The sequence below is a fragment of the Vidua chalybeata genome, chromosome 8 (assembly GCF_026979565.1).
Source record: "Vidua chalybeata isolate OUT-0048 chromosome 8, bVidCha1 merged haplotype, whole genome shotgun sequence".
In the NCBI taxonomy this organism is placed as follows: Eukaryota; Metazoa; Chordata; class Aves; order Passeriformes; family Viduidae; genus Vidua; species Vidua chalybeata.
Genome location: NC_071537.1, coordinates 18,402,587 through 18,423,601, shown reverse-complemented (window position 1 = coordinate 18,423,601; position 21,015 = coordinate 18,402,587). Strand labels below are relative to the sequence as shown.

The 21,015-nt window shown below is 41.6% G+C and overlaps 1 protein-coding gene across 1 annotated transcript; it reads right to left on the bottom strand.

Annotated features, from left to right (window-relative positions):
• Positions 1 to 741: 741 nt before the first annotated feature.
• On the bottom strand, positions 742 to 16,220 carry RBP3 (retinol binding protein 3). Its single transcript, XM_053949388.1, has 4 exons — positions 13,173 to 16,220; positions 6,242 to 6,432; positions 2,913 to 3,055; positions 742 to 1,070 (listed from the first exon to the last, which is right to left on the bottom strand). Exons 1-4 carry the CDS (start codon positions 16,218 to 16,220, stop codon positions 742 to 744), a joined length of 3,711 nt encoding a protein of 1,236 aa, XP_053805363.1.
• Between the last annotated feature and the right edge of the window lie 4,795 nt (positions 16,221 to 21,015).

The window sequence follows — 21,015 nt, the reverse complement described above, 5'->3', positions numbered from 1 at the left end:
TTTTTTTTTTTTTCTGTCTTTGGAGCAGGACAGAGCAAAATAATTTTAGCCTTAAGTAAAAAAAAATGTATGATTCTTTTCCTTGAGTCAGTTGATCTGGGCACTGGGTAGAAGAGTCAATGTACTGCCTTTGTCCTGCTCATCCTCCCCTCTGACAGACACTTGAGAGAAGCAGGCATGTTCCTTTCCAATGCCAGGAGTCTCGGACACCCTGACAGACTGGGAATGTTTTTTTTTGGTACATCTAAATGATGAAATGGAGAAGAGACTTAATTTGGCTCTTGCAGTTTGGAAAACAGACTCTTCCAACTACTGGTAATTTTTAAAGATGTATAAATAGGAATGTACACCATTTCCAAAGAAGAGCCTTTTCTGTCTTTAAAGTTGTTCACATGCTTTCAATACTGACAACTGGGATTTCCTATGGGACAAAAGGAGATCTGTGATTGGTAGCTACACTTCAAAAAACTTACACACTGAACATTTATGTTTGATTACACAGGAGAGGAATCCAGAAACCCCAGTGAATTACGGAAGCATTTCAACCATGCACAGAAAGAGCTGGGTTCCACAGAATGGGGAAAAATGCCAGCATGTTGGAAAGGAGTCACTTTGAGCCATGTACAGAGACCCAATCACTGACCATAGAGATTGAAAGGAAGCTCCCACTTCTTTCTAGAGTTTACATTTGGGTAGCTAGCTTTCTTTTCATAAGAACTAGGGATGTGTTCCTCTAGTGGGCTATCTTGAGCTGTGTAGGTGAGCATTGAGCATCTCCTTTGCTTTGATGAGTGCTGTTTCAGCTGGTGTTACTATGTGAGGAGGGACTCCTTTCCCTTCCCAAGAGGTGCTGTCTGCAGAGATGACTGATCTGGAGGTGGGGATGACAATGTAGAAGTTGGTTTCATCCACCTGATACGTCTGTGGGGAATGGCAGCCACCACTGGTCTGCTCCCCAATGATGAGAGCTCTGTTCAGTCTCTTCATTATGTATACAAACTCTTCAGCAGCCCCAGCTGTCACAGCACTGGTAAGGATTACCAGCCCCTTCTGAGAGCCATACCTCTCCCCTGTAAGGTAGGAAAAAACCCATCAGAAATTAATCCATTTTCAGAGAATTATTTATATAATAGAGCAAAGAGAAGCCAAGATAGAGGCTTTGCTCCCTACCTGCTATTAACAACCCAAGAAGTTTGGAAATTTACTTTGTGCCTATGATAGTATTAAAGTGCTTTCAACACTAGCCCAGACTATATGCTGTAAAAAAGGGTTGCCTCCCTGTGGTGCTCTTGTGCTCTCTCAGTTTTTGGTTATGAGCTCCCTAAGCAGAGAAGCCAGCTCATGATTACTACTGTTAGCTCTTCTGTGGCTTTGACTTTTACAGGAGCTCCAGATCTCACCAGAGTAGCGGAATAGACAGGTGAGAAAAATGACATTTTTCACCATTGCAGCAAGAGTAGTCAAAACTCATCCAGAAGCATCTTCAGTTTCACCCTCGTCCCTGCTCTAGGAACATGACTGTCATAGAGCTTGGCCTGCAACTGTGCAGGCATTATTTTATGAAATTACAATTATAGTGGTTTCCCAGAGCTTTTTAATAGTTTGTAAATGGATGCTATACATGGCCTTTGTCCCAAACCCTCCAAGAAATACCCCTTTATTATTAGGATCTGAGCCAAGTATCTCATTTTCTTACATAAAACAGCTGGCAGGATGGGAGGGGCTTTGAACCTTATTTTCAATATATCTGAACATACTAGATACTTTTTGCTAGTTTAGTTTCATTGTAAAAGTGACCAGCGGGTAATAACTAGGACTTGGTAGCTTGAAAGCTAAACTGCTCTTAAAATGTCAATTTATAAGTAAGTAATAGTATGACATATAATTCTCATGCTAAATTCTAAGAGAGGGGCCCAATAGCATGGTAATTAATTTTCACACGATCTTTGGTCTTCTCATTTCACTATAAACATAACCATTGAAATACTCTTTTTCACAGTAGATACATATAATAAAGGACCAGATCTAGGTACTTTGAAGTTAATATGAGTCTGCCTGTTCTCTTTGATGGGAACTGGAGTGTGTCCATAGAAATCATATCCCTAAGCACAACCCACCTCTGACTGCCTGGGAAAATAGATGGACCCTGCAGACTGGGACAAAACTTAACCATTTCAGCATGATCCAGGCCAGCAACTGCAGACACCATTAACTGTTTTGCTACTGCCTTAGCTTAAGAGGGGAAAATAATTAAACCTCATGTTTAGCACTTAGTACTTGGCTTCTTAGCACGCTAACTACAGTCTGTGAACACTGAAGAGCTCTGTTTCTGCATGTTGCAGCATCCTTTCAGCTTCCACAAACCGGGGCAGGGTATGTGTGGGGGGTGTGTGACATATTACCAAATGCTTCAAACTCATCCAGATGTACAAAATGTAGTGTTTTTCTTTCTCTTGTCTGGACAAATTGGGGTATTATGGTGTTTTCATCTACTGATGTAGAGGATTACACAGGCACATCATAGGGAACAATATTTAAAACTGTACAGAAGTGTTGAAGAGACCTTACTGGAGATCCAAGCAACACTGGATTCATTTTTAATTTTCACAACTTTTAAAAGCAACAAATTACAGCTGCTCTGCACAGTATTTGGCTAAACTTCTGGGGATCAATTTACAGACCTTTGTGCCTAACATACCCCATTTCTAGGAGTGATAAACTGCTACTTGCAGATGGCATTGGATGACATGGCTGAAATGCACATTTTTTGTTTCTACATTCTCTATACAGCTTGAGCTGATCATGGCAGGTGCTTTCACCAGCTGGGCTACAGGATTTAATGACTCACTTTAAAATGACAAGGAGAGAACGTCTGAAATGAAAAGCTACTCTGAAAAGAAATTGTCATTTACCTTTGAGCTGTGGCTGGGTCCATATCTCCTTTACTGAGTCACTGGGTCTGTCATAAACTTTGTCCAAGAGAATTGGGTGTCCTTCATCAAAGAAATATGAGCATAGGATTGCTATGGGTGTAGTGGAGCCTCCAATATTGTACCTTTTCAAAAATTAAAAATATTAAAGAAATAAGTGAAAATTTGTGTCAGGCAGTAAATCTCCTTTCCAAGTATTGTTCCTTAATACCAGTCCCCAAAAAAGGTTTATGGCTACATTTTGATATATTTATATTCACTCTCCCCTATCAGCATTTACATGTCTATCAGATAAGCAAAGTCCTGTCTAAGAGTGTCAGACTGTTATTGCCCACAACTAACTTCCAAAGCAAACACAAAACTTAAAAGTCTATTTTTTTTTTCTTGGTGTTACCTAGAAGAAAATCAGAAAGTAAGCAAAGACTCTGGATCTGCAGAGAAACATCAGATTCTTGTTATTCTCCTCTAAGTAACCCATTCTGTTCCTGACATAGGCAGCAAGGAGTGAATACCTAAACCCTAATACATAAAAGTAAATTCCAATTAAAGCAACATATGTTCGTAGAACTGTTGTGTTCTTATTTTTTTGCTACACAAAATGAGAAAACTTTGTGGTTTTAATGAGGTAATTTTTTTTTTGTGCCTAAGAAAATTGTGTTAGTTGCTTCATTTAGCAAAGTCGTAATTGAAAACTTTGGTTGCAGTTTAATTCCATAGCATTCTCTGAAGATTAATTTTACTGAAGAGCCTGTCCTTGGAGAACTGCTATGAATACACATATTTAACTACCAAAATATTTTTGCCTGTCACTTTTCATTAATACTAGAGCACATATAGCTCTAGAAATGTTTGTACTTTACTTACTGATAGTGTGGATTCAGTACTTTCCTGTAGGTGATTTTAGAAGTACCTAGCACAGGCATTCCAGCAAAAACCTGCTGGAAAATGAGTTTATTCAGTTCAATCTATAGCTAAGATTTTTCACCTCCAGAAAAGGGTCTGACAATCCAGGAGGCCTCTGTTCTAAAGAGTGGAAGCTACATCTTTATTCTTCAGCATTTGGGAGCGGTGTGATTGACAGCGTGACTGGCTAGAAGTTAAATGCCCATCCCCAGCGTGTCCCTGATGGTGTGGCGCTGCCAGGAGGTGGTGCTGCTGCCGCTGCACAGCCCAGCAGCCAGCCCAGCCCAGCCCAGCCCAGCCCAGCCCAGCCCAGCCCAGCAGCCAGCCCAGCCCAGCCCAGCCCAGCCCAGCCCAGCAGCCAGCCCAGCCCAGCCAGCCCAGCCCAGCCCAGCCCAGCCAGCCCAGCCCAGCCCAGCCCAGCCCAGCCAGCCCAGCCCAGCCAGCCCAGCCCAGCCCAGCCCAGCCCAGCCCAGCCAGCCCAGCCCAGCCCAGCCCAGCAGCCAGCCCAGCCCAGCCAGCCCAGCCCAGCCCAGCCCAGCCCAGCCCAGCCAGCCCAGCCCAGCCAGCCCAGCCCAGCCCAGCCCAGCCCAGCCCAGCCAGCCCAGCCCAGCCAGCCCAGCCCAGCCCAGCCCAGCCCAGCCCAGCCAGCCCAGCCCAGCCCAGCCCAGCCCCGGCTCCCACAGGGGCCAGCAGGGCTGGAGGTGGTGGCAGGTAGGGCAATGCTCTTCCTGCGACTCTCTTGCAGACGGTGAAACTGCAGTAACTTTAGTCAGTAATAACGACTGAGCAGTTGCCAGAGTTTTAGCTTAACTCTTGGATGCTAATACTCCTTCTTATAGTGTCTTATGTGACCTCAGGGAGGCCTTTTAGTTTATCAGTGTCTCCTATCAATGCTGTGAGAGTTAAAAATATGATGTTCATGAGTGGCACAGCTGTTCTATGAAAGGCAACTATTAAGGCGAGAGACATTATGCATTATGGTTAATCCCATGCAAAATTGAAATTATCCAAGTATGAAGTTCATGAGTGACCCAGATGTTTCAGGGAGGAAAACTTGTAAAAAGAGAAACATTATTCATTATAGTTAATCCCATGCAAAATTTAAATCATCAGTCTTAAAAGTATAAGATTGGCTAACAGAAAATTTCAGAATTTGTTTGGGGTTCTCCTTTGTATACCTGCAGAGACTGGGTCTTTTATGTGCCTTCAAAGGACTGAAAATACATTAAATATAAAAAAATAAACCAAAACCAAACAACACATGAAAAGAGCTGTAATGATACTATTTAGTACCTGAGATGTGATTTCATCTTTGCTGTTTCCGTGCCCCCAGCCCTGAAATTTTTAGTTTGGGAGAAAAATGGGGCAAGAAAGAGGAAAGTCCCAATGTTATCTCAAGTCTAGTGGAAAATGGTGATGCTTTTTCTGAATTCAAATTCAGTTATGGGTGTATTATGTTGGTCGTTGCCTTGCCTCTTCTGTGCTCACACAGTGAGATCTCTATCTCTGCTCTCATCACTGCGTTCAACTTTTCCACCCTATGCTGAAAATCCCACAAGAATATTAAGAAGATTACCAAATATTAAGACCCCTGTGATAACAATAGATGCAAGCGATTCTAACATTAAAACCAAGTTCTTATGAAGTCCTTCTTTGGCTTATATTTGTAATGTTCTGGGCTCACATACATTAGCTCTGGACCACAACAACTTCCCTAAATATTGTGTAGGAAATGCACATTTTTATATTAATCTGCTTTGATAGCTGGTGACAAATGGATGACATCTTATGGCTCATGGGATTTGGAGCACTGTTGACACACTGGAATGTCCAACAGAATTCTAAGCAGAGAGCAGAGGGGTACGATGCTGCAGCTTGGTGCAGCAGGGCCCAGGAGTGCTACAGTACCTCTAAGTACCTCTGTGCACAAGGCTCGTTCTGGACAGACCTGATTGCCCAGAATTATTTAGCACTGCAGATATGGCAAATTAAATGTTGTAACACAGCCTTAAAGATGGTCTGTTTTTTTGACTGTTGAATCACTTGGCCACTACACGAAGTAAAAGATTTATTTATATATATATGTGGCATAGGGAGAGTTAGATTAGAAAGAAATTAGAGAAATAAAACACATGTAACATCCAGAATTGCATTCTGCAAACTATTCCCTAAATTTGCCTATTTAGTTCTAAACATCTCAAATGATAATACAATTTATCTTGAGATATACTTCCAGACTGTTATTATTTTCCTTGGCTGTTTTCCTTTTCTCATTTAATTCCCTTTCTCATTTAATCCTAGCAATGTTAGCCTGTAAACAGGACAGCAAGCCATGTAAAGCTAATTCACTGTTACAAATAAAATGCTGCTTTGAAAGAGCTTTGGTTATTTGCCATTCAAAGGTTTACCTCATGTCTATGATTAATGCATCTGTGTGAACAATTTTCTTCCAAACATGCTCTATCATTAGGTCGGACACCTGGGTTAGAAGTTCACTGTCTCCAAACATATCAAATCTCAGATAGCCGATGTTGTTTTCAAATACATTTGTGTGGAATGAAAATTTAATCAAATCTTCAAATACTTCTGGCGGAGGGATCTGAAAGTATGGAAAAACAAAACAAATCATTTGCTGGCACTAGCTTGACACAAAATTATGTGGGTCATGTTTAATCCAGGTGGGATATGCGTGAGGAATGTGACCAAGTTTGAAAAACATAATAAGTTTTACAATATTTTTGCATGCTAAACATAGATCAGCATTGCCTGATGAATTTTTGCGCAGTATAAGGTGAATAAGGTGCATCAATAACGCCCAGAATCCAGCTCAGGCACCTATCTCCCAGAGCTCAGTTTATTTTTCAAAAATACAAGAATTTCCTTACAGCAAAGAGGCTACAACAACAATCGCAGCCTGCAGCCCAGACCCCAGGCCTGCCACCCAAGCCCACATGTTGCCTTTACGAGTTGTTTCTAAACACGGCACCTGGGACTTTCATAATCTCTTGATTGGCCTCATCGGACAAACAGCTGCTGGCTGCGGGTACGAGTGGCCCCAGCCCCTCTTAATGACCCAGTCCCTAAGAGAGTGAGGAACCTGATGTGTTGGGCATGTGCTAGGATGCTCATGATGTAGATATGCTAAATCTCTTATATGGTGCCCATGTGCCTGGAGCCTCACGTGTTAGGTTGCAATTTATTTAGTTTTGCTTAGCTTATGTTATTAAACAGCAGACAATTTTTAGTAGCAACGTGTAGCCAAATAATAAAATTCTCATAGTAACCCCTGTATGCACTGGAACATAGCCAGCTCCTATTGCTAAACTTCTATTTTGTATGCAGTATCTGAAAATGGAATAGTCTCCTTCAGCTTGAGGTAAGAATTTAGAATACATATGACTTATATGACCTTCAGCTATTTGGTCTTTCATCCTCCGGCTTGCTGTGAAAATGGTGTTATACCTTCTTTTTAATCAGTTGCCCTCTGCCATAGCTCATCCCCAGACAAATCCGTGCTTTTACACTCAAAAGAACAAGGAGTCAGCAGTGAGCCATGTACTAGAGGTGCTCTCCCAGTCTACAACACGCCACAGAACTGGGCAGGCAGTTGGGCTTTCTGCAACTACAGAGAAGTCAAGTAATCTCCTAACCTCTATACAGTGCTCTGGCCTGGAGCTGTGCTCCTGCCAAAAGCAGGTCTGCCACAGCAGAGAGTTTTTTTCCAAGGGGTGTGAATGCAGCTGTGTTTGACACAGCTTGAGGTTACCTAGGGGAAAATTACCCACCATATGACACTTCATCATTCAGTCCCTGATGTATGCCAAAATTATCAAAATTTTAATCATTAATTTAAAAGCCCTGTTGGCCAGCAGTTGTTGACCTGATGATAAGAACAAACTCTTTTCTGTACTCTTATCACAATATCTTGTGAAAATAATCATTGTATCTGGACTGTAAACATGTCAGTCCAGCACTGCTGAGTTTGTCATTTCCAATCCACTTCCCAGTGACAGCAATGGTACTTGATCTGCCTGCTGCACTTTGATTAACTAATCACAGTTTTGAAAAATATATCCAGCATGCATTGATTGCTCTGACAGAACTTATGTCTAGTTCAGAGATACTGGTCCCCCCAAGGAGGAAAATAAAAACATTACTCCTTAGTAACATCTACAAATAAAACTGATCTGTTAATCTCAGCCACTTTCTAATGATATTTTAACAGAACACACAAATGTCTTTTCTCTGTCTCCAATGATAACTGCTAAATGCATACCCATAAACATGTTAAGAGTAATAACTGTCTGACAAATTTTTTCTCAACTTGTTCTTTTACTGTGATGCATCACATTTTTGTTCCATGAGGACTTCAGTTTTGATAACTCTTGAAGATTCATTATAAAATTCAAGGTGGGAAGGTTGCTCTTAAAGCCCCAGGTCTTATGGGGTGAAATGAATGTACAAGGATCTAAATGAAAGCTCTTCATGGCTGCAAGAAAAGGTATTAAAATTTATCTATTCTAAAAGTTCTAAGACTGAAAATTAGATGAAAAGCACTCAGAATGTAATTTTGGGGTGCCAGGCAAAGTGTCTGAACCTTTCAGCAAGGTGAGGAGCCAGTGACTGATACTAGAGATTTACTGCCCTGCAAAACTGCAGGTTCATGACACGGCACGTGGGCCACAGGCTGTGGGTACCTAAGGAGGTAAGTAAAGCTTCAGAAAACAACCACATGCTCTCCTTTGGAAGGCAGGGCTCTGTTTGCTGGCCAAGGACAAGTTGGGACAGGATGCAGCTGAAAGTAAGGTCTGCTGCTCAGTCAGACAGTGTTTACATACAAATGACTTGTTGTTAAATATAAACCCTCAGGTGCACACTATAAGCAATGTGGCTACACTAAAGGACCTCCAAGTTAACTCCATTTTAAGCCAAGGAAACATGTTTTTTTATTAACTATACAAGGGTCTGCAGTGCTATTCTGCAGACTCCTTTCACAGGTGAGTGGTGTTAGTAAAAGACATGATGTCACACAAAGTAGGACCTTAGAATGCTGCCCTAGGACTTGTGCATGGAGTTTGATCCCTGATTCTGACACAAACCCCAGCCACGGGCAAACAACTTTTCTAAATGTGCCTCTCTTCCCTCTTTTCTCTCTTTTCATATCTCCCTTGCTTTGTCTATTTAGATGGAACCTGTTTTTTCATAGCTATTTTTGTGCTGACCATTGTAAGATAACTCTGATTTCCATTAAGGATGCTAGTGCTGTCAACTGCTGGCTCTTAAAATGTTATCAGCTAATACCCTTGCAATACCATTGCAAACCCTGAGATTAGTTTAAGAACCATGAGACCTTGAGGGCTGAGTGGCAGGGTTGCACTTTTCTTAGAATATTTGGGTTCGTTGTGTACCCTCACAGGCTGGAATGGAACAGTTCATCAGGCCCCCAGCTCAAGGACTGAGCAGGATCAGCTATAGCCCTGACAGCTCATTCTCTCTTGCTCTTAACAATACACATTTTACTGGGTGATTTCCAGGCAATCCACCCTAGTACGTCAGCAGCCTTACTATTAGAAAGATGTTTTTAAGATCTAGTGTAAACAGTCGAAGTTAACTACTTTGTACTGTTTAAGTGCATTAATTCTTGGCCTATTTACTATGGACAAGGGAAGAGATTATCCTTTTCATATTTGAAACATTCTCTTATGTATCTGAAGACTGTTTTCATGTCTCCTCTCAGTTTTCTTCTCTCTGGAATAAACATCTCAAATATTTTAAACTTTTTGAAGGCTACTTTTATTCAGTGTTTTCTTTACTCCTGTCCTGCTTTTCTGCTGTCTCTGTACTTGAGCCACAACTTTCCAGAAAACCATTGCCCAAAACTGTGCATATGATACTCTAGATGAATTTTCTTTACAGCTAAATGTAGCAGAAGATTTCACATCTTCCTGATTATATTCTTCCTTATCCATTCCAGTTTGATGATGATGAGTATTTACTGCAACAGCTTGACCCTATTGACTTGTGCTCAGGTTATGAACTCTGAAAAACCCATTTACACTTTTACAGGACTCCCCCTAAACAAGATACTTTCCTCCCTGAATCGTGCAGTGAACTACTATCACCCTAGAAACAAGCAAGCAAAGATTGGAAAAGGTGAAGAGCCAATGAGAGTTAAACATGAGACATTTTTCTCTTGCATAAACTTGCATTGTACCACTGACTTCACTGTAGTTATGTTGATATAAATCAACATCATATGGGCCTACAAAAATTGGTTTTCCACCTGTCAGGAACAGGTGTAGGAATATAGGTGTTGATTACTTATCTTGACGCTTGGAGGCCGACCATTTCTATTTCACTCATTAATGAAGGGACACAAACAAACTGTACTTCTTTCTGGTGAAACATCTCTAACTATTGCCTCTTTCAGCAAGTACAATACTCTTATATCCATACATATTATTCATCTGGAAACAGAAGGACTTGAAATGCAAGAGCAATCTCTCTTTAAAAGGATTTTGCCTTTTATTCTGATCATCATTTTCAGCTGCTTATCTAAACTGTCATTACAAAAATTCTCTTAGGTGTAAAGAAAGCACTAAAAGTATTTGGTCATTAAGAAGGGGCCAAAATAATCACTCAGGGATACTCCTCATCACTTAAAATGGACATATCACTTATGCTAAAATCAGACAGCAGTTCTTCCATAGGTAGACAGTCACGAAAGCAAATATTTCAGTTTGTAGAGGAAGGTTTGACCATAGAGGGAGAGAGAGACAGAAGAATAAGAAGCAGGGATTATTAAACTGCAGGTCAGCAAGTTTACAGAGCTCTGCCTTATAAGCAAAATGTTATTTTCTGGATCACAGAAAGTATAGACAAAATTTGCCTCAAGGAAGTCTAACTTTGCAAAGTGGCATCTATGTAGCTGACTTCTCTGACTAGCAGTGACCTTGCTGCTGCTTAGAGGAGACATATTCACTCCTCTGTACTATGCTTCAGCAGCTATTCTAGTGCAGCAGATGCAAAGGTCTGCACACATTTCACTTGTCTGTCTCCTATGTCCCATCCCATCCTTCCTGTAGTTATTCATCATCACTCTCAGTTAATTGTGTTGGATCTGCTTCTCCATCAAGGTCATTTTCAGTAAAATTCTACTGTCAAGGGAGATGGTGGCTTGGAAGGTAGGTAGTATAAGAGAAAAACTAGCTCTTAGGTTGTTAAGGAATAAATGTAAGTGGCTCAAGAGAGCCACTATGTCCGTATATCGGGCTGCTGAATTTTAATTTTTTTTTTTTAATTTACAAACACAGCTAGAGCAATCATATATGCTTCACTGTACTCTAAAGGTACTTGCTCTCTGGGATATACTGAAATGTTTCACAGAAAGCTTCCCTCTTATGTCTGCAAAAACAAAACAGGAGATGAAAGTACTCTTGCTGCCCAGGGCTCTGTGGAATGAGTGAATTTTCTTTTACTTCCATCTCAAGGAAAATCCTTTAATGACTTCAGTGTCTTCGTTAACATCTTAATGCTCTCTTGCCTGATTCCCGATTTCCTCCAGCAATATGAGGGAATGCTTCTGCCTCTGGAAACCATTTTAGTATCATAAGACACGTGATTCTCTGCTCTTAAAACATTATTTCACCTTGGAGAAATCTCACATTTGTCCTAATTTTCATCCACACTGATGTGATTTCCTTCTTATGGATGTATCCCTGACCTCTTCCAATCATTTTGCTTGACAAAGAACTATGGTAGAACAGAGGCATTGAATAATATAATGGCATTCTTCACTAGCTCTATCAGGATCAATATTTTATGTCATGTGGCAAGTAAGATACTTGTCCTCTATATCGTGTTCTTGGTGTTTAAGGTCTGAATAAAGTAAGATCTGAACAAGTAAAAACGACCAACAATATTCATTAACAACCTTCAGTGAACACAGTGACTAATTTGCAAGATTTTTCCATTCTGTAGAATGGGAAGAAATTATGATGTGTCACTACTGGTATGTTGATAATAATTGAGCATGGAACTCTGCTTTGACTCTAGTCCAAAGCATTGAAATATCTTTAGAGTGAAGTTTTCTTCACTCAACCAAATTAGGAGGGAGAGGGCTGGAATAGAAAACTCCTTTAATTAATTATTTCCATTTAATCTTAGAGGCAAGAATGGGGCCAGCATCTCTTGGTTAACAAACTTGAAAAGAAAAATATCCACCCCGTCAATGCTTAGACTTTGTCCTTTACCTTAGTATTTGTGATAATACTACAAAAGTCATGGCCACTTTAAATCATGCATGCCAAAAATTTCAGAGTGTGGAAGTCCACGGATTTCCTCCCCCAGGAAACATTTAATAGTTACCTGACACTTGGTCTACTCTGGTTCATTGCAAAGGCAAATGCATTCTCTTCAAAAGTAATTTTATGAGTCCCTGGAGAAAATACATCTCTGATAGCCATGCTAGTGCAGTAGCTAACTCCATCCAAGAAAGGGATCAGGTTATCCTAAACCTCTATTTAATTTGAAGATGGAATTTTAACAAGTGCTCCTGGGAGCTCCCTCCAGCACAACAATGAACAAGAAAGATTGCCAAGGCAGACCAGTGTATAAACACTCAGGCTCAGAACAAAGCACAGACTGTTACGCAAACCACACAGCAAGGGCAAAAGTAGATTATTAAAAATCAATTTCTCCCTGGGGTCACCTAACTTCCACCCTGATATTTCTTCCAAAGTATTTCTAGGTCACTGGGAAACTGTCTGATGCTGAGAATGAGATACAATTAGAACAACTTTCCACTGCTACTACCAAAGGAGTTGCTGATTATTCTGGTGTAATAGATGTCAGCTGCTACAATTTTATATAGAAAAGTCCATCAAAGAGCACAGGGCTGCATGTTTAGTGAGTTGTATGCATTTACTCTAGTCCAACTAAACTTCCCTCAAATTACAACCTGGTTTTAAAACCAGAGGGTTTCTGAATTAATTACAGCTAGAAAAGCTGCATGACTGAAAGAGGAGGGACTACAGAAACAATGATATCTTCCCTCTAACTCTGAAGCCCTGCATTTTTGCTTGTGGCATATGACAACTGAGATTCACAGCCTGAAGGTTGTTTCCAAAATCTATGCATTCAGAGCTACCATCTAATTCCACAAGCTACTACCCTGTCAGAGACAGCTCAGCCCATGAAACCTACTCAGGCCTTGATTTACCTGTGAGTACAGGTAAATCTGGGTGGGTCTATGGTATGGGCTAGAAAAAAGATAAGGTATCTGATTTAATGCTCCCATTCCAGCTGCCATCTCTATAGCTGAGTATGAGAGAACTCTACCTGTTTTGGCATGATCCCTGGGATGCTGTCCTTGGCGTGTTCAGGGATGTAGAGTAATTTCAGGTGTTCATCATCAGAAAGAGCTTGTAAGATGTCAGTCACCTTCCCAGCAAGCTCTTCCTCTGTATTGATCCTTTTAAAATTGTCTTTGTTGATGTTCTTTGTGAAGTTGGATGCTATAACAGTCCCAATGTTCACAAAGGCATAATTATCTGCCACAAGCTTGCCAACAGTTTGCAGTATCTGTGGCACCTGGGCACGCAGGTTGGCAATGTGCTGAGCTACAGCCATGGCTTCACTGGCCTGGATGGTGATGTGTGGCTCCACCCCAGACACACTCCATACTTTTCCAGTGACTGGGCTGAGCACCACTTGGCTGGGGATGGACGCATATAGGGAACTGTTACCAACACGATAAATGCCCACTGAGAGGGATCCACCGACTGTGGGCTCACCAACAACTGTGGCACGGTGTAGATCCTTCATAGAGCGAGTAAAAGCTTCAGCTGCTGAGCCACTCATATGGCTTGTTAGGATGTAGATGTCCTTGAGGGAGCCGTATCTTTTGCCAGCGAGCTGGGGGAGAGTCCACATCTCTGTGCTGCGGGAGGTACTACGGTCAAAGACAGTGTAGAGGTGTTTCCGAGGCTCAGGGTCAAAGAAGTAGGAACAAAGTATTGGGATGGCAGTGGAATAGCCACCTGTGTTGTACCTCATGTCAATAATCATGGCATCCGTGTCCACCAGCTTGTTCCATACCATCTGCAACAGCTGTGGCCCAATGGCCTTCACTGTTTCTGCCTCAGCCATCATATCGAAGCGAAGGTAACCCAGGTTCCCTGGCAATACCTCAATTTTGAAGAGTGCCTCAATGATGTAGCTCAGCTCTTCAGGGCTAGGAATCACATTGGGAAGTTGCTCTTCTGGTGTTGGTTCCACATGGCTGTGGAAGACGTGAAGCCGATGGTCTCCAGAGGCCTCCTGCAAGTCACTGGTGAGCTGGGAAGCCAAAGTCTCAGGGTCTGTAGCTGATCGATAACCTCCTTGGGCCCGTTTGGTGCTGAGCATAGCACTGGCCTTAGCAGCCACTTCTGGGATGGCATAGTGATCCTCTAGCAGTTGCCCAGTACCCTCCAGAAGTACTCCCATGTTCTTGTGGAAGGCTAGCACTTCTTCAGCCTTCTCCAGTGCATCCTCAGCCAACACTATGGCATCAGGAACAACTCCTCCACCCATCCAGCTTTCTCCATGGTTGTCAATGAAGGTGATAACAGGAACTGTGATAGTCAGGCCACGGGTTATTCCTGGCCCAGGCTGCAGCAGAGGGAAAGTACGGGTGTGTGAGAGGCTTCCTGCTGTGATCTCACCGATCAGTGTGGCACGGCCCAGGGACTGCATGAGGTAAGCAAACTCCTCAGCAGCTGTAGCAGTGTGGTGGCTGGTGAGCAGGTAGATGCCACGCTTAGCCCCATAGGACTGGCCCAGCAATTCTGCTTGGCTGTTGTGCTCCTGTGTATGGTTGGTGCGTCTGTCGTAAGTTGTGAAGAGATGGACAGGACCAGCAGCGGGGTCTTGAAAATAGGAGAGTAGCACAGGCACAGCAGAGGAGGAAGGGCCTCCAACGTTGTAACGTAGGTCCATGATCAAGTTCTCTGTATTTTGAAGAGGTTCCCACACTTTGTGTACAATGTAAGGCCCCAGCTTTACAAGCACAGAGGCATCTGCAAATTCATCAAAGCGCATGTAGCCAACATTGCCTGGCAACACTGACACCTTGAAGACGGTATCCACCAAGGCGTGCAGCAGCTGCTCATTGTCAGGTAAGTCAGCTGCCATTCCAACTGGCTTCTCAGCTGGGGGATCAGCAGCTTCACCTGGCATCATGACTCGGACCATCAGGCGGGGGTCATCAGATAAGGCCTGCAACTCAGTGTTGAGTTTGGTGGCCAAGTCCTCGGATGACTGCACAGAAGAGAAGTCAGACGTGGCGAGGCGCCGCAGTAGCGCAGGCACTCTCTCCACTAAGCTGTAATAGTCCTTTAATATGTTTTTGAGGTGGCTAATGGTGCCAGGCACTGCTCTGCGCACTGCCAGGATATCCAAGGATTTCTGCAAGGCTTGCTCTGCCTCAGTAGCCACACATGGCATCACCCCACTCACTTCCCAGCTCTGTCCACCCCCACTCAAGGGGCTCACAGATCGTGACACAGGAACCATCATATAGAAATTGGAAGGACCTATACGCAGCTTCTGGATGTCCAGTGAGCCCCCGGCTGTCTTCTCTCCAACAGTGATAGCTCTGTTCATGTGCTTGAGGATGTAAGCCACATCTTCAGCCACTCCTGTGGTGTGATGGCTGATCAGAACAATGACATCCTTGTCTTTGCTGTACCTCTCTCCCAACACCTTTGGCAGTGTCCATATCTCTGTGGTGGTGTTGGAGGGACGATTGTATACAGTCTCAACATGCAATCTCTTGTCTTGTTCATGCAAGTACGAGATGATGAAGGGGAGGCCAGAAATCTGTCCCCCAGTGCTGTGACGAAGATCTATTACCAGGGCAGATGTCTCTATCAGTGTCTTCCAGACCTTGTCCACCAGAAAAGCTCCAACTTTCTGCACAACTTCCTCTCCTATGATATAATCAATCCTCAGGTAGCCAACATTGCCCTCCAGCTTGTCATACATGATCACATGCTCAATAAGACTCAGGAGTTGCTCACGGGTAGGGGAACCCTCAGCTTCTTGTTTGGGACCCGCATGTGGTAATGGCTCGTAGGTAATCACCAGTCTTGGGTCATTCAGAGCACCCTGCACTCCAGCTGTCAAGACACTGGCCAGCATTTTTGGATCTGAGATGTCCAGGATCTCTCCACTCTTGATTGCTTGTTCAATGGCTTCTTGCATTCCTACTAGGTTTTCAGGATAGCAGTAATTATCCAGAAGGACTTTAGCCATGTCCAGCACTAGAGTTGGCTGAAAGATTTCCTCAGCAGGTATTCTGCACATGATCAGTGCTGAAAACAGCAAGAAATGTGTCCTGATCATTTTGTCTTTGTACGAAATAGAAAAGGAGTCAGAAGCTCTTGTCGATCAAGAGGAACATAGCTCTCCAATGACTCTGAATTGCACTGAAATCCCTGTGTTGAATCCAGGTGCACTGAACAGATCTTTTATCTGCATTAAACCTTTAAGCTCATTAAAATGTAGTGCATCATCCAAAGTGCACCAATAGATGAAGTTCAGCTCCTTACTACTTTACAGGCCTCTTATGAAACAGTAATGAACTTCAATCACCGAGGAAGATCTTTCTAGCAGTTAGTTGTTTCTAAAAGGTAATGCATTTCTTGTTGCAAACTGGTCCTGCCTTATCCTGAAAGTGGGTAGCTTAAATGCAATACTGATTTTAACCACAGTTAGACCAGCAATGATCCTGCCTTTTACCATTATTTATGAAGAGCTTATACCAGGAGATTCTTCAGTGACTAAGTTGTATCAATATTTAATATTCTTTCAAAAGCTGTTGACAATACATTGTCTTTGGCATTTTTTTTGTCTGAGCTGCAAAGGACTGTTCATACATTCTATGACTAAGGGTTTCAAACAAGGAACTCCAGACATTTAGCACAGCTCATAAAATCCAAGGTAATGACAGCCTTTTAATTTCTGTGCTGAGAATTGCCAGCATTTTAAACAGGACTTTGAAACACATTTGCCTCAACATAATACAGCTAAATCTGAGATGACTTTAATCTTCACAATTTGCACTCAATTAGGATTTACTTGTAATACCGTTGGGTAACATATGGTCATGTCTGATGACAGCTCCCAGCCAATAGACTTCAGGCTCAACATACCAAAATAGAATGTGGGGGGGGGGGTGTTTTCTTCTGCTCACAATGTATTTGAGACCCTATTGTATTAAGAGTTTGAAAGAGGATCAGAATATGCGGGATGAAGGCTGTACCCATTCTGAGCTCCAGTATGACATGCCAAAGATATACAAGAACAGATTCCTGGCTTCAAGTTTGAAATGAATTGCTACCCCAGCCACTCTGCTGGTGGTAGCCACAAGAATAGACTCTGAAATCTGGAAAGAGCACTTTTTTGTACTCCTGTCAAAATGTTGCTACATATGAATGCATGTGGAGGGAAGAGTCTAAAGATGGTCTAAACCTGTCTGGATGCACATACACTCATGCTGGTGTATGTGTGAGCGTCCTGAATGAAGCCTGCCACTCACAACTTTCAACTTACTGTGCAAAGGGTGTTAGAGATGTTAAATACAAGGTGCTAACAGTCACCTCATCTTACTCAGAATGTAACAGATATAGGTGAATTGCCAAGAAGACAATAGTCAGAAAGGAGACAAAAACAGAACAGCAACTGAGTATTTTTAATCAGAGTGTGCCAGATATCAACTGTGCCTTCCATACTTAAATGAGGTCTATCACTGCTAAACTCTTTACATGACCATTTTTTTTCCATAGCATTTAAGGAAGTATTTCCACATATGAACAATATTCTTCTCCAGTGAGGCCTTATCTAGAGGTTAAAAATCACAAAATGACACTTTCCTGCCTGCGATTGTTATATAATAGTAAGATTTAAAAAAAAATACTTTTCTCTATTTTCCTGACATTTATTTTGCCTTTTATCACAGTCTATAAAGATTTTCATATCAAAAGTGCTGGAAACTGTAGTTGAGCTTCTTATGAAGCAAAGATACTGAGAAATATATACAGTATTGTGATTAGATAAGGCAAAACCCTGCAGCTCAATTTAATTCTTAAGTTATGCACATTCATTCTGATGTACTTTATCATTGCCACATAAAAAAAAACCCCACAGCTTCACAATGTAAATGTAAAATTAAGGGTTTTTTTCCAACATGCACAATTTAAAATGCTAGGACAGTGGAAAAAACTATTTTTCCTCACTGGACCTGTCCAGTAATCTATTTCTATTGAAATTCAATATGAATATTCAGTATGGATTTCTGAATTCAATATGACATGTAATCACTGCTGCCTTGGTAATTCTTTACAGATGGTGTTAGAAGGTAAGAATCTTTTCTGTGTGGTGTGAATTCCTTAAGGTTTGGAGAATGACTATTTGATTACTCCTTTTGAGCCACATTTAGCTTAATTTTTTATCAAATATGTTGTTTAATGCAAGTCTGTTCATTGAACTGTGCATAACCAGATCCAAAATGTAACTCTACCATCTATTTTAATTTATAATATAACTCAAGCCAAATTCTTATTTTGCTTTTAGTTTTGAGCAGAACTAAATAGCTAAGGCCTAGTTTTAGCTTTTATAACTCATAAAACTTTATGATCCTTTAAAATCTGTCCACAAGTATTTCATTTTCTGACTTCCTGTGGGTATGAATTTCCCACATACTCTGAAAAGAGGTATTTTTTATCTGTCCCAGACTAGTCTGCATGCAGAGTCTGCATTACTCAGATCACATGCTAAAAATCTTCCATAGGCACAAGATTAAATGTTTTGCTGTATATTATTTGCTCTCTATATTCTGCTCCAATATTCCCCAGTTCTCATGTGCTGCTGATCCCACCATTCCCCCACCAGACTCATGTAGATATGTGGTCACTGACAAGCCGCAGTAGCAGGAGCCTCATCTGAAGGTGGCAGCAAGAACACCTTTTTCACTGGCAGAGATGCCAAGAGGATAAAGGTGAAAGTTGGAATAAACTACTTTTGGTTTTAGTAAAGCCTTTAATACAGCCATATTTTAAATAGCCATATTTTAAATTGTATGTATGAATAAGAATTAATTTAAAGGTGATAGCTGGCTTTCAAATACTGAGAGGCAGAGTTTATTAGCTCAAGCGCAGGACTATGCTAATGAAATATTTAATGCTTCCAGGACCTCAATAAGTATTTCTAGACAAACCTTCACTGCCTTTTATAGATGTGCAAGTCTGGGTCAGTACTACTTCATAGCTGTCTGTGACAGGCATGACTGGATTGCATAGGTATGGTCTAAGACGGTCTATTGTGTTCTGTTCTTGTACTGTTTGGTACAAAGGAAAACTTGTTCCTGAGTAGGCTTTCTAGGCTCCTGAAGTATAAAAAGAATTAATAATAACACCCTTAGATCCCTTTCTAATTCCCATATCAAAAGAAGTAATGTTAGATTTTTGTCCCAAGGTTTTTCAGTTTTTATGCCATACAAACCTGTATAGATTAAAATTGAAGTTGGAAGTTTTCTTTCACATTATTTTAATATTAAAATATTTCCATTTTATGAAAATAAAAATAGTATTCTGAGTTGCTTAACGATTACATTTGTAATAAGAAAAACATAAATCCAAAAAATGTTAGATTTTTATTTTTTTGTAAATATTCCCTTCCCTTCCCTTCCCTTCCCTTCCCTTCCCTTCCCTTCCCTTCCCTTCCCTTCCCTTCCCTTCCTTCCCTTCCCTTCCCTTCCCTTCCCTTCCCTTCCCTTCCCTTCCCTTCCCTTCCCTTCCCTTCCCTTCCCTTCCCTTCCCTTCCCTTCCCTTCCCTTCCCTTCCCTTCCCTTCCCCCCTCTTTTTACAGTGATCAAGAAAAAGAAAAAAAAGAAAATGAGAAGATGATTTATATTTTTAATGTAAGATTGAGTGAGGGCATAAAAAATGTATTCCCATGTTGAAATCTCTCTAATTTCAGCCAGAAGCAGGTGGAGAATCATCACAGTTTATAAAGCACAGCTGTGATAAACTCACATTGAATAGCTCCACTGAACAGATGAACTGCTATATTCTAGATAGGTAGAAGATTCAGGAGGTCATCAAGAAAATGCATTTCAAATATGCAACCTGACCTAGTTCAGAAATATACTTTTGAACGTGCAGTCCCTGAAGAATTGGTATATTATGTGTTTGCATTGTATTTTCTGTATTCTCTACATCCTACATTTTGGATAGATTTACATGTTTGTTCAGCATGGTACACCACACAGAGTTAGCCAGTCATAATACTGAATATTAAATACTCTATCAAGCTCTCCTATCCTGGGGTTATATTTGAAGCAGTGAGAGGTCCAGTGACCCTCAGCAGGCTTTGTTTAGTGGCCATCACGGATGGCAGCCACCAAACCGATCTGATTCCTGCAGATGGTTCTGCTGAGGGCCTGGTGCCCCTGATGACTTGTCCTGGCACTGCTGCCCACTGTGCTGATGTATGGCCCCTTGAGCTGTGCAGCTGTGACATCAGCCTTGTGTTTATGTTAAATGAGTAAGTTTTAATTTTAACTGTGCATCTGCTGAACACTGCACAAGCCCCAGCCTGCTCCTCAGGAACAGCAAGCTGCTGGTCAACATTCATAATCCAGTCATGAGGGAGGGGTTTCTCAGTGTCCAGTGGGGCCCATCTTGAAGCAGGGGCAAGAGGTTTACCTGCTCTTCACAGCCTGTGGACTCTCTAGAAACATCATGACCACTTGGCTGACTTGTTGCATCCCAAAGCATTTGAAACCTGAGCGATCTCAAACAATTATTTAAACTTAAAAGTGCAAAACTACATAAATCAAGCTGCTAAATGTAAAGTCAAACATCGATTTGACATGCACTTCAGCCATGCTGAAGGTAGTAGCAGCTGTAGTCACTACTGGGTTCTCATTTCATCTTGACCCTGTTCATTACCCTATGGAAAGATTCATGTTTCATTTTACTACCATGACAACCAACATGTTAAGCCAGTGGGCATATGATTGTTAAAGCTGGCTGGAAACTCAACAGATTTTTTTCACTGAATAGAAAAGCAACTTCTAGTCTGCTAGTCTTCTAGTCTGGTTTTGTGATGGGATCTGTAGGTATTCTCTGAGAGCATA

Coding starts and splice junctions, on each gene's coding strand:
- RBP3 (XM_053949388.1), bottom strand. CDS start 16,220: ATGATCAGGACACATTTCTTGCTGTTTTCAGCACTGATCATGTGCAGA. Junction 6,433..13,172: donor CAGGGATCATGCCAAAACAG/GTAGAGTTCTCT, acceptor CCATACTTTCAG/ATCCCTCCGCCAGAAGTATT. Junction 1,071..2,912: donor GACCCAGCCACAGCTCAAAG/GTAAATGACAAT, acceptor CCTACCTTACAG/GGGAGAGGTATGGCTCTCAG.